At 40.8% G+C, this 18,803-nt stretch overlaps 1 protein-coding gene and 1 long non-coding RNA gene across 13 annotated transcripts in view; one reads left to right on the top strand and one right to left on the bottom strand.

Moving 5' to 3' along the window:
- The window catches only part of LOC133041280 (uncharacterized), a 51,453-nt gene extending 47,377 nt beyond the window's left edge, over positions 1-4,076 (bottom strand). The window contains exons 1-3 of one of the 4 annotated variants that reach the window (XR_009689210.1): positions 3,861-4,058; positions 2,846-2,949; positions 817-2,290 (exon numbers count right to left, since the gene is read on the bottom strand). This is a non-coding gene — a long non-coding RNA (uncharacterized LOC133041280). Of the gene's footprint in view, positions 1-816; positions 2,291-2,845; positions 2,950-3,860 lie in introns of those variants that run through there. The other 3 variants (XR_009689213.1, XR_009689211.1, XR_009689212.1) reach the window with 3 other exon arrangements.
- FGGY (FGGY carbohydrate kinase domain containing) overlaps positions 1-17,855 on the top strand; it is a 475,197-nt gene extending 457,342 nt beyond the window's left edge. For all 9 annotated transcript variants that reach the window (XM_061121747.1, XM_061121749.1, XM_061121748.1 and 6 more), the window contains 2 exons: positions 11,769-11,830; positions 17,626-17,855. In XM_061121747.1, coding sequence (XP_060977730.1) covers positions 11,769-11,830; positions 17,626-17,707 — 144 coding nt within the window. In that variant the 3' untranslated portion in view covers positions 17,708-17,855. The remainder of the gene's footprint in view (positions 1-11,768; positions 11,831-17,625) is intronic.
- Positions 17,856-18,803: the final 948 nt, after the last annotated feature.

Here is an 18,803-nt window from a genome sequence, read left to right as displayed (position 1 = left end):
TTCTCTTGTCTCACTAACTCTATGAGTAATTATTTCTTTTGTTTCTATTTTACAGATGAGTAAACCAAGGCATAAAGAGGTTATTAAATTGCCTAACCCTTTCAGTTAAAAGAGCCAAGGCTCTGATCTAGGCAGTCCAGGGCCCATGATCTTAACTGTGTGATATCTGAAAGTGAAGAATATTATTTCCTAGCAGGAAATACCAAAAAGTACAATTGAGGGATATCCCAAAGTTGATTTATACAGATATCCCGTCCCTGATTCATTCATTCATTGATCTATCTACTCATTCGTTCTTTCAATCTCTCAACACTACTTATTGAAAAGTCACATTATATCAATTGTTGAGGATACTGGTAAAATTAATGACCTCTCTCCTCTGAGCTCTCACTGTCTAGTGTAAGAAACAGATAAACAGATATTTATCCTACTGTGTGCCAAGTGCTAAGATAGAGGGGGCTTTGGGAACACAAGAAAAGCTTATAAACCAACTTAAAAGGACACATGTGATTTATCCTGGACCTGCCTCCCATGCTTTTTTCACTCTGTGTACCTCTGCCGTCTCCTTCCTTCCCAGTTTCCCTCCAGGCTTTCTCATGCTTTTGGTGCTTTGCTGACATCTTCGGCCTCCTCTACTCCTGGTTTCAGATGCATCCTCTCTGCTTGTCTTTGTCCTCCTAATGTAGGTTTGAAATGCATTCTGGCATAGCCGGAAGCACATCTGTACCATAAAGCAGTCTAAGCCCAACCCCAAAGGCTAGACCAAGATGTGCATGCCCCACTTTTAATATGACTCTGATCTAGGAGAGTTGGAAATCTAAAACATGGAGCTTTAAGGAGTGTGGAGGGCAAGATAAATGGAAAAATACCTGTGTCTTAGAAAATTTGGTTATTTACCAACCTAAACACAGAGAAATTGACTTGTAACTACCCAACATCCCTTGTAGCTCATCATGTCTTGCATGTCCTACACCGCTTTTTCATGATCTTATAGGATATTGGCTTCTGTGCAATGGGGGAATTTTTGGTTTTACAACAGAGTAGAATAAAACAAATACATCAGATTTGGAACATAAAAAAATGTTAGTGCCATCACATTTTTATTTTCTGCTATCAATTATGATGCCTGATCTGTTGACCAAAAAAATCTTCACAATACAAAATTAGCTTTGAAACAGGAAGTGTAAATTTCGAAGTTGTTTGGACCCTGAGAACTTTCAGGATCCTGTTATTTTCTCAAGTTGCAATCTCCCATCAGCCCACTCCTTCCTAAACTTTGTTTTACTCCTACAGTCATAAATGAAGCATATTCTAGCTAAGGAATGTCTGTGGATTAGCTGTATCAATTGAATTTGACAAATAAAAGATAATTAGTAGTGAGTCTTATTGATCAGTGTTTGATTTAATGGACGGGGACTCACCCCTATATAAGGAAGAAATCAGTCATAAGAGGTATATAGACTCAAAAAAGGGACTGAGATTCTGGCAATAACCATCAGGTGGAGGAAGACATTTGATAGGAATGATGTGGTGAACAAGATTAAATTAATGGGCAACTGAAGTCAGAAAGTGGCAATTATAATATTGAAAACACTTCAAAACCACAAGACTCAAGCATTGGATGGGTCCTGTAAACAGATGCTGAAGTCTTACATGATGATGACAAACCCCTAGATGGATAGGGAGATGAGATCTAAGCCTTAGGCTCATTTGACATCAGCAAGAGGCTAATGATGACAGCACAGAGATGCAGAGGAACTAAATATGATTATAGCTCTATTGTTAGGTGGCATAAAACTCAGAGTGGAGGTTTTTGCATGCAGATGGAGAAGCAGTCATCCAGAAATGATGATAAGGAGCCAGAGACTGTTGACATCCACCACCTTCCCTAATCTACCCACCCCACCAACCGGAAACACATATCCAAGTATTAGCGATACATGTTAACTCTTACTTTTAATAAAGCTTCTGGGAAAATAAGGTTTGTTTCAGTTGATGGGTACATAGTAGTAGTAATAATAACAACTATGCTTTTAATCATTTATTTCATAACAATATACCTATAAAATAGGTATTAAGATTCCCATTTTTAAAACTGAGACTCAGAGTGTTAAATGAAAGAGCTAGGGTTTGAATTATGGTCTCTTTTATCATCAAAGCCTTTGTTCCACAGTGAATGGTTAAGAATAGAATTCCAAAACTGTTTGTCTCCTCATCTTTCAGTTGGGGATGTGAAGTAGGTAAGGTGTTAAATGGGGTTTCCCAAGTGACGCCATGGTAAAGAATCCACCTGCAATGCCGGAGACACAAGAGACATGAGTTCAATCCTTGGGTCATGAGGATCCCTTAGGGAGTAGGAAATGGCAACTGGCTCCAGTATTCTTGCCTGGAACACTCCCTGGACAGAGGAGCCTGGCAAGCTACAGTCAGTGGAGTCTCAAAGAGTCATACACAGCTTAGTGACTCAACAGCAACAACAAAGTGTTTAATAGAGTATTGGGCCATTAGCTGCCAGTATTATTTTTGTTGTTGAGTTATTGTTATTAGTGTTATTTCTGTTATAGCTCACTGCAGTACTCAGCTAGAAATATCAGCAGGACCATTTCTTTTTCAGTCAATAACATATTATTAAATGGGTGATAGCTTGCCATTTTGAGTCTATAATATGATGCTTTTAGCAAGAAGCTTGATATTTTGCCCTTGAGAAAACTCATAAGAGCCAAGTCAAACCAATGTAAGTAGGATGACTAGTCACTCAACTATTCATTTAAGGGTCCAACCCCTTTGCTACCAGGCCCTGTATTAGGACCGCATCTCAAAATATCACAGTGGTAGGTATCCTTACCTATTATGGGATCTCTCCCCTCTGCCACGATTGCATGACTGAGTTGGAATGAGGCCATACCTTGCTGGGGAAATACAGTAGGTATATTCTCTCTTAGAGTGAACCTAGTTTAAAAAAAAAAAAAAAACTAATAAAATGTACCATTGAGAGCAACCGGTTCATTTGTCAACTGAGAGTTAATCAAAAAAAGACATGTACATGGAAGCAACAGATTGCAAAGCTGGCAAAGATTTTAGAAATAATCTAATCCAATCCCTTTATTTTGCTGATAAGGAAAGTGAGTCCCAGGGAGGGCTAGAGCCTTACTCGGGTCATACAGCTGGCAATAATTTTGTTTGCTTCCAAAATTAATATGAACAGTCTTTCCATACATCAACGAATCTTCCTGCCTTTGTGAGCACAATATCATAACTATAATTGAATTTGTCTTTGATGGTGGAGAAAGCAAGCTTTTAGGGTTTTACAGGGCCTTAAAGTCATCAGAGCAAGATAAATTGTCTTGAACTAATGCTGGAGATCTATTAACTGTGAGCTTGTCAAGGAATAGGCCTGGTCTTATTCATGAGTTAAAGCAAGTTTCAAATCCTAGCTAATCCATCTACTAGCTTAGGAAAGTCACTTAACCTCTCTGAGCCTCTGTTTCCTCATTATAAATTTAGATAATAAGTCCTTCATTACAGAATGTTTGTGAGCATCAAATGAGGCAGGATATAGATACACAGTGCCTCACCAGAACAGACTTAATTAGTGTATACTTTCAAATAACCTTCAGCTAACATCCTCCTAAAAGCTACAGATACATCAATGAATAAGAAAGCCAACGACCCTGATTTCATAGAGCTTAGGTTCACAAGGAAGGAGTAGGTGTGAAAGCCAAGGAAGAAATAGACAGTAAGCAAGGATGCAGATAAATTAACAATATAATTTCAGGTACAGGTAGGTAGATTGATACCATGTATTTAAAATTATAAATGAGGTGTGAGTCTTTATGTCATGATTAGTGATGAAGACTTACTTTCCTTTCTCTCATCCTTTCTTGCTTCTCAATTGTTGTCATGGAGGTTACACAGAATACCAGGTGCAGGTCAAAAGATGAGTGTGTCAAAACGAAAAACAAAATAAATAGAAGAACAACGAGCCATTTCTTAACACTTGCTGGAGGAAAATCACATTGCTATACTTTGTTTTTCTACGGAGGGGTCATGTGCCTCAGCCCACACATTAGCATGTGAACTTGTTGTTCCAGTAAAATGAGTCAGAGTTCCTCAAGAAGGCAGATTCATGTATTTCAGAACTATGTGTCAGCATCTTTGAAAGAAGGTACAGTGTTCTGTATTGGTGTGTCTCACAAACGCACACACATCGATCACACGGCTAATCAGCAGCAGAAGTGGGATTTGAACTCAAGCCCAGGGGACTCAAGGCTTCCCTTGGTGGCTGCCTTGAAGAGGGAAATGGCAACCCACTCCAGTATTCTTGCCTGGGAAATCCCATGGACAGAGGAGCCTGGCAAGCTACAATCCACAGGGTCATAAGAGTTGAACACGACTTATTAAACCACCACCACCAGGGGATTCAAGCGCCAGGTTTTTGTATTGCAAGGAGGATAGGAGGGTTACGGCTGAGTGTAGGGCTAAGCATAAGCCTGGAGTCAGAGGTGGGTCTGAATTCTAGCTTTACTGCATATTCGCTTTCTTACCTTAGGCAAATTCCTCATACTCTCTCCATTCACTTCTTGGTCCATAAAGTGAAGACAGATGATGATACCTGTGTCATAGTCATTTTGAGAATTTAAAGAGTCATGTACATGAAGTGATTAGTACAATGCACAGCACAAAGTGAAAGAAAGTGAAAGTGAAGTCGCTCAGTCGTGTCCGACTCTTTGCAACCCCGTGGATGATAGCCCACCAGGCTCCTCTGTCCATGGGATTCTCCAGGCAAGAATACTGGAGTGGGTTGCCATTTCCTTCTCCACAAAGTAGCACCTGCAATATCTTGGCTGAACTGGTAACCTAGCAACAACCATGGGAGTTGACTGCTGGGCCAATGGACACCTTGCTTTTTGGCTCATATACTCCATCAGTTTAAACAAAATTGAACTTACATGCTAAATACATGGAAACTTATTTATGAAAAAGCATATACATATTCTACTGTACTTGTAGATTATTTACACATAAAACAACTGAAATAGAGCTGAAATAAGATACTATTTTATAGTAATATCATCATACTAACATTATGCAATATCTGAAGTTACACTGTCTATGGCCAGATGAGTTTTTAATGATTTTTTTAAATGATTATTGATGATTTCTAAATGATTTTGTATGTGCCTCTATATATATCAAGCAGTATTCTTTTTCTTTTCTTAATTAAAGTATAGTTGATTTATGATATGTTAATTTCAGGTATATAGCATAGTAATTCAGTATTTTTACCAGTTATACTCTAGAAGTTATTACAAGATAAAGACTGATTTCCTCTGCTGTACAATAGTACAGCATATGCTTATTGCTTATCTATTTGTACATAATTTATTTCTCTCAATCTCTTACCCCCATCTTACCCATTCTTCCTTCCTTGTCCCCAGTGGTAAACACTGGTTTGTCCTCTACTGTTTTACATATGAATTCATTTGTATTAATTTTTAGATTCCACATATAAGTGATGTCATACAGTTTTTATCTTTTTCTATCTGACTTATTAGCTTTCCAGGTGACTCAGTGGTAAAGAGTCCACCTGCTAATCAGGAGACATGGGAGACACGGGTTCAATCCCTGGGTCAAGAAGACCCCTGGAGGAGGAAATGGCAACCCATTCCAGTATTCTTGCCTGGGAAATCCCATGGATGGAGGAGCCTGGCTGGCTGTACAGTCCATGAGGTCACAAAGAGTCAGACATGACTTAGCAACTGCACACGCATGCTTGCACATAAACCTACCAACCTGGAACATGTAAATGACGACATGTAGCAAACCCCTGGAAGCTGGGGACACAGAATGGAGTGCCCTGCTGTCCTCTGTGGTGGTGTAGCACTCTCATCCTCCCTTTAGGAGACCTCACACATCTTATTCACTCATGACTGATGTGCGTACCAACTTTTGGAACTGGTGACAATCCGCATATTAAAACTGAATTAATTTCCTCAGACTAAAAGTCATATAAGTAGCACTTCCAATATTTTCTTCTGAAATCTTAGTAGATCATCTCCAGCACTCCCTGGAGTGCATGTATACTATTTTAGAAACACCATTAGGTGATCTTCCATTACCTCTGTCATGAATATCACCACCCTTTCATTCAGCAGCTCAGCCAACATTAACCAAGCAACTGTGGACTCATGTGCTTGGACCATGTTAAGCGTGAGACTTCCAGTGACATGTGCCTTTAGGGAGTCACAGTATAGCTCCCACCAGGCCAGGTTGTAGCTATTCTTCCCTGTAGACCATGACACCACATTGCCAAACTTGCATTGCGCTTTGGTGCCTAAGTCTAGACTACCTGCCAGCCTTCCCAAAGTCTTAAGGTCATTGTTCCCCTTCTCCTGAGTGGGAGGGAAAATATCAAACCCCCTGCTCGCCAAATTGCCAACATTTCTGTCCGCCACCCTCGGAATCCCCTTCTTCTCCGTGGGTGCTGATGAGCGCCTTCCTTCCTTGAACCTAACTTCCCTGGGTACCTCACCCAGTGTAGCCTGCAGCCCTTCGGTGGCTCCCCAGCTAGTCTGGGACACGTGAGAACTGGGAGTTCCCTGGGCCTACACAGGCCTGGTGGCTGCCAGTGCTGCTCCCAGGGAAGTGGTGGGCTGCGTGTGCGGACTGGTATCTCGGCCTTGACACGGCAGGGAAGGGTCATACCCCATGAATGCAGTCTTTCACGGCCCTGGTACAGGGCTCCTATTTTTTCTTACAGAAGTGACGATCAAATGTGAACTTTCATGGTTTATTTATAGCTCGGCCTTATAGAGAGAAAGAAAAGAAGTGATTAAAAGGCGATTTTACCAAATATTTTGTTTTCAAAAGCTCTCATTGTGTGGGCAAAAAGGAAAGCGAAAAGTCCCTGTCTTCGTTGTTTCTGTCTAGACTCCTCAACAAAGAGGGTAGCGTGCTACAAATCCAGATTGTCCGGCTCTTGCCTGCTGACAAAAAGGATGAATTTTGTGGCCAACTTCAAATAAACCCTTTTGAACAGAAATATATTGTGGGGGGTGACTATATTTAGCACGTGTCAGCATTTCCATAATAAATTCATATTGTTATGCTGTGGTAATTTCCAGATTTACTGCAGCCAGTGGGTTCATGAGGTTTCAGTTTTATGTTAATGATTTGGAAAAATGGGAAAACTCAGCAGTGCCGTTTCTGATGACAGCACCAATTCTCTGGGTATTCTCCATATTGTGTCAAGTACCCTTAATGAGCCCTACCTCCCAGGAGAGAGGAGAATGAGCACAAGTCATTTTGACTGCCTCTAGAAGCATAACTTTTTTTTTTAGAGTGCAGTTTTGTTTTATTTTCCTTCAAATGATCAAATCCCTTTATGCCATTGTATCAAGTGAAGACAGAAAAAACAAGTGAACACTAAAAAACTAACCACTCACGCTCTTGAACCTGTTGATTTTTTTTAATGTATTTTCATCTATTGTTTATTATGCACATAAAACACAATTTTTGAGACAGAATTGAAAAACAACTGTATTTTTTCCTCCCACTGTCCCTTTCTATCTGTGCACTTTAGCTAGTTTCTCTCTGCCCTAGTTAAAAATTTTGGTAGCCCCATTAGTTTCTTAAGTAAGCAGAAAGTCACTTAGATAATATGGGTTTCATGGTCGCTGTAAGTCATACTGCTGCTGCTGCTAAGTCGCTTCAGTCGTGTCCGACTCTGTGCGACCCCAGAGATGGCAGCCTGCCAGGCTCCCCCGTCCCTGGGATTCTGAAGGCAAGAGCACTGGGAGTGGGTTGCCATGTCCTTCTCCAATGCATGAAAGTGAAAAGTGAAAGTGAAGTGGCTCAGTCTTGTCTGACTCTTAGCGACCCCATGGACTGCAGCCCACCAGGCTCCTCTGCCCATGGGATCTTCCAGGCAAGAGTACTGGAGTGGGTTGCCATTGCCTTCTCCGTGTAAGTCATGAGACATAACCAAAATTCCAACATTAGAATACCAAGAAATATATCATGCTCATCACTTCTATGTTCATCTAAAGATAAGAGAGCTCCTCGTTCCTCCAGCCAGGACTGCTGGAGATGTGAAGAGATGGCTGTGATTAGATTCTTCTTTTTTTTGCTCATTCACTTTCTCTCCAAGTATATGTTAGCTTTCTTCTTGTTCTTCAGAGGTGGTTGGAAGCTGGAAAGGAAGAGAGTTAAGGGGTGTAGGAAAGTTCTTATCTTGAATAGCACTGTCATAAATGGACTTCGTGCTAAGCTAAAAATGTGTTTACAGCTAGGCTCCATTGCAGATTTTTTAGGGAGACTCTCCACTTCTGTAGACATCTCATTGTATCCTGTCCTTGTCCTTCTCTATTCTAGTAGCTCTTTTAATTCCTTAAAAATCCTGTTTGTTGCCTCAAGCTTCTTTTTCTCTTTTTAATTGGAATATAATTGCTTTACAATGCTGTGTTAGTTTCCGCTGTACAGTGAGCTGAACCAGCTCTTTGTACACATATATCCTCTCTCGCGCGGACCTCCCTGCCATCCCGCCCCCATCCCAACCATGGAGGTCATCACAGAGTGCTGAGCTGAGCTTTCTGTCCTTGTAGCAGGCTCCCTCTCATTAGATAGTCATACTGGCCAGGATCTAAGACAACCCACAAAGCCCTCTCACCTGTGGCCACCTCAGGTCTGTGGAAAACAGTCATGCCTTTTGAAGTCTGACAGACGCTGGCAGTACTGGCTGATCCCAGGGCAACACTCCTTCACTTCTACACCAAAGCTGCCAGCCAGCACTTCTCCTCCAGACAGGAGGTACGCCCAGCCCACCCTGTCCCCCAGCCTCAGGGATATGTGTCCAGATACCAGTTGATGTCAGTGAAACCATGCTGTCACACCCTTTCCTGGAAGGAGCCCTGATGCTCAGTCCACACACGGCTCCCTCCTAAAATTCCATCTCTTTTTCTGACCTTCATATGGATGAAAGGTTTCAGAATTGATTTATGGGTCCTCAGCTACCCTTTCAGGGTGGTCTGTTTCCAGCTCACTTTGGTATCTTATATCTGTCAACTTTAGCTCTCAGACAAAACTTCCATTTTGACATTCCTTCACATGTATGGTCCTTAAGTTCATTCATCCCATAGACATTTGCTGGGCACGTATAATACACCAGATGCTGAGTTTGGCAGTGGAAATAGTTAAAACAGTTGCTGCTTAAGGAGCGGGAGTCTAGTTGGGGCAGCTGATGTGCTAACAAAAAATTGTGGTACTGTGTTATAAATGCTATGATAGATGGAAGCTCAAGTTTCTACAGTAGCAGATAACTCATTCTAGGTGGGAGGCAGGCAGTGAGGATGAGTCAGGGAAGACTTTCTGTGGAATCAATACCTGAGTTCAGCTTAATGTCTTAAATCTGTACTTTTGTGAGAAACAAAATAACCTCTTGGTATTGCTTTTATTCCTCAAACATTTATTTTAAAAATAAGCAAAAGTAACACGAAGACAGGAAGAAAGAATTCCTTGCTATCTGCCTTGTGTCTACACATCTATTACGGTGGGAAGGGAAGTGACATTTATGATGCTTCTTATATAACACAAGTTTCCTGGATCCCACCCATGAAGGCAGTCTTGGAATGTCGGCTCAAGTCTAACGCCAAAGCCCAATGCTGAGGATTCCCCCAGGGTATTTTCAAGATTCAGAGCAGGCAAATCTGCCCTAAAACAGGCAGAGCAGAATAGAGCACCACTGTGAAGGAAGAAGCAAGCCCAAAACAGGAGACCTAGTGGCAAAGTTGGTGGGGGGGATGACTGTGACCATCTCAGCAACACATGGGACTTGCTTTAAAGGAAATCAGAATTTAGTTTTTGAAGGAGAATGTTCTGACATACATTGGGGTGAGCAGAGCTCTTTAAATATTCTTGTTAAGTGGAACAGCAGTGACCACACCAAGATATGGATGCTCTTTTACAAAATGTCCCTAGGCTGCCCTTTGTTGGTTCTTATCCTTTCACCTTGATTCCCTTTTCAATAATTTTTCATAATTTTTCAAACCTCCTCCTTAGTAAGACTGCTGTTTTTTTTTCCTTCTGTCAGTGGGCTTCCTACTCTCAGCATCTCTGATCTCCCTAACAGCACTTTTAAAACCACTGAACACTAGGAAACCAGATAACTAGTCAGAATGTCCATGGCATCCTTGGGAAAGAGCTGGTAGAACGTATTTGCCAGATTGAAAATATGTCTAAGTGATTAGTAGATGAAAAGCTATTAAGTTTCTTGATCCTTGAATAACTATTGAAAAGAAGTTTATCTGCTTCTAGCATGGTATTTATCACATTCTATTTTGATCATAGTAAATGTTTTTTCCATTCCATGGTGAGCTTCTTGATGAAAGGACCATTTATTCTTCATCTCTGTTTTCCATATATATTGAATGCTGTGCTTGGCACGTGGAAGGGGCTCAATATGTTTTATGAATATTCTAGGTACTGAGATTAAGCAGCAAATAGACATATCTCCCAGCCTTTGTAGCTTACATTCTGGTTAGAACGAAGGATGAAGAGGCAGAGAAGGAATATACACTAGTAGGTACATGACTTGTCACACAAGAATTAGTGATAAATAATAAACATAATGTTTATAGAATTATATAGATACATATGTATGTGTATGTGAATAAATAAATCACTAGTAAAGTGGTAAGGATGTTCAAGGAAACACCTGGGCATGTTTTGAAGATACCCAGGGCCTTTCACATTCTGTGTGGTAGCCAGCTTCTTACATTTCTTTCCTCCTCTGCTAATATGTGAGTTTCTGTAGGCCATAGAGCGTGTCTTACACAAATTTGTATTCCTAGCAGTGTCCGGTACATAGTGAGTAATTAATACATGTATAGAGTAAGAAGTTGTACACATGTGACCCCAGAATGACTACATCCTTAACAATAAGGGTTCAACAGCTGTTCCCAAGACAGGACCTCTTCTGAGGAGCTTTGTCATGCTATTGCTTGCAGTCTCCCAAAGTCAAGTCTTTGGACTCCACAAAGTATGGGTTCACTCTACTCCCCTAACTTTCCCACGAACTTAACAACATTGGGAGACCACCCAAGGAAACCTGACCTCTCCATTCATACAATGGAGCCAATGCAATCTGTGGTTGATCTTGCTGCTGTTCATTCCGACCATGTCTACCCAAGACGCTGCAACTTGCTGACTGCCCCCCTGCCCCACTGTAAAGACAAGAATGTCCTGAGGTCGAGTCTGTTAGACTCAGCCCAGAGGTCTCACATCTGTACTCACAGTTGCAGAGACTACTGGGAAAAGAACTGAAAGTGAAATGAAGAGGTCTTAAATATTTGGACCTAAAGTTTGGGTGCAGAGTGGCTTTTGTGAGTTCAGTGGACAACAGGCTCAGTGGCAGATTATGTTGCCTTCTCAGGCCTTCATGTCCGGGCAATGAGAAGGGGAAATAGTTCCCTCCCATAGCCCCCTGTGAGCCATCACAAAAGTACTTTTTTGCCTTCCAGGTTGTTTATGCACTGGAAGTCTCGATAGGCAATCATTTATTAAGCCCAAGCTATGTGGTGGTAGATGTAACTTTTAATATTCACTGGGTTTTAATCTTAACACCAGAGAAATTAAGTTGAAAAAAAAAAAAAAGTGGACTCACTGAATCTCTTAAGGGGAAGTAAATTCTCATTAACATGTTTTTGCCTGTGATAGGCCTCACTTAGGTCCTAACTTTCCAACTTAGTTGTGTTCTGTTTTCTATTTGACAGGAGGCAATGGCAAAAATGAGCAAAGTGGGAAAAGTTGTGTTTCCTAGACATGAGGATAAAAGGTAAGTTTATATGTTTTCTATGCACAATACTGAGGAATGAAAACAATAGACACATGCAACTCTAGAGCTGGAATAAACCACAGGGGTCAGCAAGCCAGCCTTTTCATTTAATAGTTGATAAAACTACATCTCAGAAAGGCAAAGCCGTTTTCAATTCCTAAGATCACAGAGCTAGGAAGGGCCAGACCTGGGGGTCAAATATTAACTTTTGAACTTTCAAATCAATGTTCTTTTCCTTAGGTCATTAACAGCAAATCTGGTCTCATCTGTCCTAAAATGGAAATCTCATGTCTTCGCGCACAGTAGCATTTATCTGTTCCTCTACCCTTTGCCTTTGCATTACGTGACTTTGAGGGTTACAACATGACTTTCTTTTAAAATGGAAGTATATTTGATTTATAATATCCTGTTAGTTTCAGGCACACAGCACAGCAGTTCAGTTATATATATGTATGCGTGTGTGTGTGCATGTGCTTATTCTTCAGATTCTGTTCCTTTATAGGTTATTACAAAATATTGAGTATAGTTCCCTGTGCTATACAGTAGACCAACATGACTTCGATTAATATTTTAACCCCAGTTCACAAAACACTTATTTATTGAGTCCCTCCTGTCTTCAAGCCATTATGCTCTTTGACATCTAGGCAGGACTTAGAAGAGAGTAAGACACAATCTTATTTGTATAATAGATCACTTCAGGACAAACAGGTATGTTATATAATAAAAGTATTACTAGGTGATAAAGTAACCCAAAGCAGAAGAAAATTTGACCCTGTAGGGGTAAGGGAAAGCTTTTGAGAGGAGGTTAAGTCTACCTGACTTTAAATGCCTAAAAGAAATTGTCAAACCAAAACCAAAAAGAACTTTGTCAGTAGGGGGAATAACAAAGCAAAGTTATAAAGGTGGGAACTCCATCGTATATTCAGGAAACTCTAAACAACTCATAATCCTGAAATGCAAAGTATGAGATGGGAGATGACGGGAAGTGGAACTGGGTGTAGGGGGAACAGAGGCTTCCTCTCACAGGGAGCTGTGAGAGAGCTAAGGACCTCAGGTTTCATCCTACCAGCAGAATGGAGATAGTGAATTTTAAGGAGTGGTGGGACCTGTTCAGATGCAGATATTAGAAAGATCCTCTTAGAGGATGCATGAGAGGGCCTAAGGGTAGAAGCAGAGAGACCAGATGAAAAACTTTTCAACAATCCATTCGAGAGATGAAAAGAAACTATACTGACTCACTGGTTGTCAGTTCAGAGATGAAGGAACAATTGTGCCAGTGGCTTTTATCCTTTTAGGAAAGTATTTGAGGTTAAGACATAAAAGCAAATTCTACCTTATGTAATGGACAGGAAAAGGTGCTGGTCCCACCAAAGCAGAGTGGAATGGTCCATGGAGAAAGCCATCCACCTTTTATTTTCTTAGAAGATCTCCAAATGGGAGCTGTTAATCCCCTGAATATAAACCCCTCTCTAAATACCTGCCGGAGCTCGATGCCAGAACATGGAGAGATCTGAGTTCCCCGTGGCGGTGGGAGCCCTGGGCTAGCAACATCCCTCTTTTGTTGAAATTAGAAACAGATTCTTCGTTCCATCTCCTCACTGACTCCCCGAAGACTTTTGAGGAAAGCCTGTTTTTCAGTTCTTTGAGTAGATCCCACGTGTTCTTTTGAGAAGAATCCTTGGTTTCTTGCTGTCAGCTGGGAGCGGGCCTCCGTGAGGGAGCCACACACGGTGCTCTAGCACCATCTGCAGGTGGCCCGTAGATTTGCAAGTGGAAAGAGAGCCGGTTCCCTTCTGGGCCCCTCTCAACATCTCCTTGACTCAAATCACGTTCTTGTCTGAACAGAACACTCACTGAGGTCTGTGCCACACAGACCTAAGATGGAAGGATCAAGGATTAATATCCATATACAGATAACTCTTAAAACTCAACAACAAGAAAACCAACAACCCAAATCAAAAATGGGCAAAGGACTTGAATAGACATTTCTCCAAAAATAATATACGGCCAGTAAGCACATGAAAAGATCAACATCACTCATCTTTAGGGAAATGCAAATCAAAACCACAAAGAGATACCAATTTACAGTCATTAGGATGGCTACTGTCAAAAAAGTAAAAAATAGCTAGTATGGGCTTCCCTGGTGGCTCAGATGGGTAAAGAATCTGCCTGCAATGCAGGAGACCTGGGTTCAATCCCTGGGTTGGGAAGATCCCCTGGAGAAGGGAATGGCTACCCACTCCAGTGTTCTTGCCTGGAGAAGTCCATGGACAGGGGAGCCTGGCGGGCAACAGTCCATAGGGTCACAAAGACTGAACAACTAACACTTTCACTTTTCACTTTTATTTACAAGGGTGCAGAAAAACTGGATCCCTTGCCCACTGCTAGTGGGAATGTAAAATGGTGCATCCTCTGTGGAAAATAATACAGTGGTTCCTCAAAATTTAAAGATAGAATTATCATATAACCCAGAAATTCCACTTCTGGGTATTTATGCACCCATGTTCATAGCAGCATTATTCACAGTAGCTGAATGAAGGCAACCTAGGTGTCCGTTGACAGTTGAATACATGAAGAAAACGTGGTATGTACATATGATAGAATATTATTCAGCCTTAAAAAATAGGATTCTGAAATATGCTGCAACACGGATGGGCCTTGAGGACATTATGTTAGTGAAAAGAGTCAGTCACAAAATGACAAATATTGTATGATTCCATTTACATGCCACTCCCTGGAGAAGGAAATGGCAAGCCACTCCAGTATTCTTGCCTGGAGAATCCCGTGGATAGAGGAGCCTGGCGGGCTATAGTCCACAGGGTTGCACAGAGTCAAACATGACTAAAGCGACTTAGCATAGCATGCCACTTACATGAGGGACCTAGAATAGTCGAATTCATAGAGACGGAAAATAGAAAGGTGGTGGCTAGAGACTGGGAAGAAGGAGAGAAAGGGAAGTTACTGTTTAATGGGTAGAGTTTTAGTTTTGCAAGGTGAAGACAGTTCCATGGATGGATGACTGTACAGTAATATGAATGTGCTTAATACTACTAAATTGTGCAGTTTAAAATATCTAAAACAGTCAATATCGTGGTATGTATGAAGTGAAGTGAAGTTGCTGAGTTGTGTCCGACTCTTTGCGACCCCATGGACTATAGCCTACCAGGCTCCTCCGTCTATGGAATTTTCTAGGCAAGAGTACTGGAATGGGTTGCCATTTCCTTCTCTAAGGGGTCCTCCCAACACAAAGATCGAGCCCAGGTCTCCCACATTGCAGGCAGACACTTAACCATCTGAGTCACCAGGGAAGCCGTGGTATGTGTATTTTACCACAATAAAAAAAGATTGAAAAATAAAAAGCACAGGGAAAGAAGTGCCTTGGGACCTCAGCTTGCCATGTATAAAAAAGGGAAAATATAGTCTATCCATCTCTCTATTTTTTTTGTTAAAGTGTAGTTAATTTATAATGTGTTGTGCTATGTGTCAGGCATATAGCAAAGTGATTCAGTTATGCAGATATTGTATATATGTGTGCATACGTGTGTGTGTGTATATATATATATACACACACACATATATATAGATTTTTTATATTCTTTTCCATTATAGTTTATTACAAGATATTAAGTATAGTTCCTTGTGCTATACGGTAGGTTCTTGTTGCTTATTTACTTTATATATAGTAGTGGATGTATTTTAATTCCAGACTCCTAATTTATCCCTCCTTCCCTTTCTCTTTTGGTAACCATAAGTTTGTTTTCTATGTCAGTGAGTCTATTTCTGTTTTGTAAATAGTTAATTTGTATAAATTTTTTTGGATTCCACGTATAAGTGATATCATATGGTATTTTTCTCTTTCTGACTTCACTTAGTATGATAATCTCTAGGTCCATCCATGTGGTTGCAAATTTCATTAATTATTTCATTCTTTTTTATGCCTGAGTAACAGTCTATCCATCTCTTGACATTTCAGAATACAAGAAGGATATGAGAACATTAGCTCACGTGTATAAGAGTTTGACAGCCTGCAGAGTACTTCATGTTCATGTTCATGTTTAAAGTTCAGTCACTCTATGACATTAGGTACTGTTATCATCCCTCTAACAGCGGGGAAACAGACTCAGACCAGTTAAAGAAGTTCCCAAAATCACCTAGGCTTCTCTGCCTGAAAAGCCGATGCCTTTCCCACTGTACAAAGTTGCTGCGAAGGTTTCAGTATTAAAGCTGGAAATCTTCAAGTGTATGAGAAGGAACACTGACCCAAGCTCCCTTCTAGAAGTTTCCCCAAAGTCAGAAAATCCATCTCATATAGTGAAAAAAATTATTGACATTAGATTGTCAGAGAGTAACATTAGAAGAAGCAAACTGATGTTCCCCAAATCATTCTGTGGTTAATAAATTTGGAGGCTCATAGAGCAAGTTTTAGTAGAACCTACATATAGTGAGATTGAAGATAATACTGGAACGTTAGTTTTTAAGGAGTAGCCGTAGCCAGCATTGATATCACTTGCTATGATCCCGGTGCTTTTCTAAGAGCTTCTCAAATATTACCTCATTTAGTTCACATAACAGCTCTCTTGAGGCAGAGAGCTGTCTGAGATAAAGAGCTGTCTGAGGTTGAGAGCTGTCCCATTTACAAATAGGACATTTAGGAATGAATAGATTAAGTAAAATATCCATGGTCACACAACTAGCAATGAGGCCAAGCTGAGATTCAAACCCAGTCCACTTCTTAACCCTGTGTTTGGCCCCATCACAGCTCTTCAGTTACCAGAGTTCTTAAAGTAGAAATGCTAGGGATCGGGGGTGGGATGGGATTGGGGGATTGTGTTCCTATTAATCCATTTAGTCCTGTGTGTTACAGGTAGAAGTCCCTGTGTGTAGTCCAGGGTTACTCTTACACTCTCTCACCCCCAATTCCCAAGCTTGCCTCAAAGTTCCTTCATGAAGACTTCTTTTCAAAGAAACTCAGAATCTACCAAGACATGTTAGACAGGTTTCATTAACCCCTTACCCCTTTCTCGCAACAAAAAGGAATAAGGGCCAAGCTGCCATCTGCAAGTATAACTGGTCTTAGCTACTATTGTCCTTTTGAAGACTGTGATGCCAAGGTAGCTTCAGCTGCTCTGCTGTCTGACTCATGGGCAGCACTAGTTCTAACATGTCTCATCTGAAGACTCAGCCAGAGAGTACAGGGGAGCAGGGTCCTCTGTGGGATGCCTGGAAGGCAGGGTGCAGCTCCAGGAGAGGCATTAGTCACGTTTTCATGGGGTTTTACTCCCAGATAAAGCAGTCTGCAAAGGAAATACAGGTGCAGAATCGGCAAAGGGTGATTAAAACACTCAATCTCATCTCTGGGCAGGCTATGACTTTAAACCAGTCACTAAACTGGAGTAGGGGTGGAGTAGTCATACATGAAATACTTATTGAAGCTGAGAATGTGAAAAGTCCTGTGTCAACCCTGGGTTTTTCACTATGTTATAGTGGAGGCTTTAACATCAGGTAGCCCTGAGTTTGAATTCCAGCTCTGCCCATTTTTAGTGACACTCTTTTAGATTTGCCTCCTTGAGCAACTCTCAGATTAAAACCTTTACCTCTAAAATGGAGATGTGGATTCATCCATGGAGGTTAAAGATAGTGGGTATGAAACATGTGACTCAGGACGCTGTCCGCATCCAAAAAGTGGGAAGTGTCTGCAAAACCGTAACAGACACATTCCTGTTCTTCTAAACCTCAGAGGAAGCTGTACAACAGTTTTGTTGAGATCATTCAACATGATTATTTTTTTCCTACAGATATTATGACAAGAAATATCAAGTATTCCTGAAGCTGGTTGAACACCAGAAGGAGTATGCAGCCATCATGAAAGGGGACTGAGCAGAGCTTGCAGGGGCTGATGCCAGGTCTCGTATCATTGCATTGGGGACCTCTGTCATTTCACCTTACATTCGAGACCCTTAGGTATCATTTCATTCATTTCTGCATTGTCTTTAAATAAAGAGAGCTGAGACATGTGCAACCAAAACTAGAGTCTTCCATTTCAAAATACCACCATTATTTACTTGGTAGTTGCCGCAGGCACCATCATGGAGACAGAAGTTTCACCAGGTATCAAAGGATCTCCTATGGGACTGGAACTTGGGGATCATTCCATCCAGGAGAAATGGTCCTTGGTAATTGATTCGATGTCAGCCACTAAAGACTTACATCACTTCATGTGGGACATCCAATGTTTATTCTAGAGGTGGCTAAAAACTTGTTATTAATTTTTTATTTGGAAATAATTTCAAACTTAGAGAAAAGTTGCAAAAATAGGAATAATAGAGGGAACACCCATTACCTTTGAATAATTATCCCATCCATCTGCTTTCTCATTTATATGTTTCCTCTCTGTGTTTGTGCATGTATGTGTGTATACTCATATATATTCATTCACATATGAATACATATACACACAGATTTTTATGAATCACTTGAGAGTAAATTTCAGTAGCCTTAACTTTTATATAGTGCTTTTATGTAATCCTCCATTCATATTCTGATTTTGTCAATAATTCAATAATGTCTTCTATGGCATTTTTCCCTCCTGCATAGGATCCAATTTAGACTGAGACATTGCAAAGAGTTGGATACAATTTAATGATGAAACCACCACCAACACTCCTTTTAACTGCAGAAGAGTCATCTTGCAAACATCATATTAAAGATAGGTACAGGCAGAAATCATCAATGAATCCAGGAGGAAATTTTGATGAGTAACTGGATATGTGTGTGGTCTTAAAATGTCTCCTCATAGGTTGTTTATCAGTTAAAAGAAGGGAAAAAAAATGTTAACCACGCAGGGAAGACATAGGACAGCATCTTGACTGGTTGATCAAAATTAACTTCAGATGCGTAAATAGACATCAGGGGCCTCCAGATGTGTCAGCCTGAAAAGGACACACATCACTCTGGCTGGGAACGCATAGCCCGC

The sequence above is a fragment of the Dama dama genome, chromosome 20 (assembly GCF_033118175.1).
Source record: "Dama dama isolate Ldn47 chromosome 20, ASM3311817v1, whole genome shotgun sequence".
NCBI classification, from domain to species: Eukaryota; Metazoa; Chordata; class Mammalia; order Artiodactyla; family Cervidae; genus Dama; species Dama dama.
Note: the sequence above shows the minus strand (reverse complement) of the source record. Positions and strands in the feature narration are given on the sequence as shown.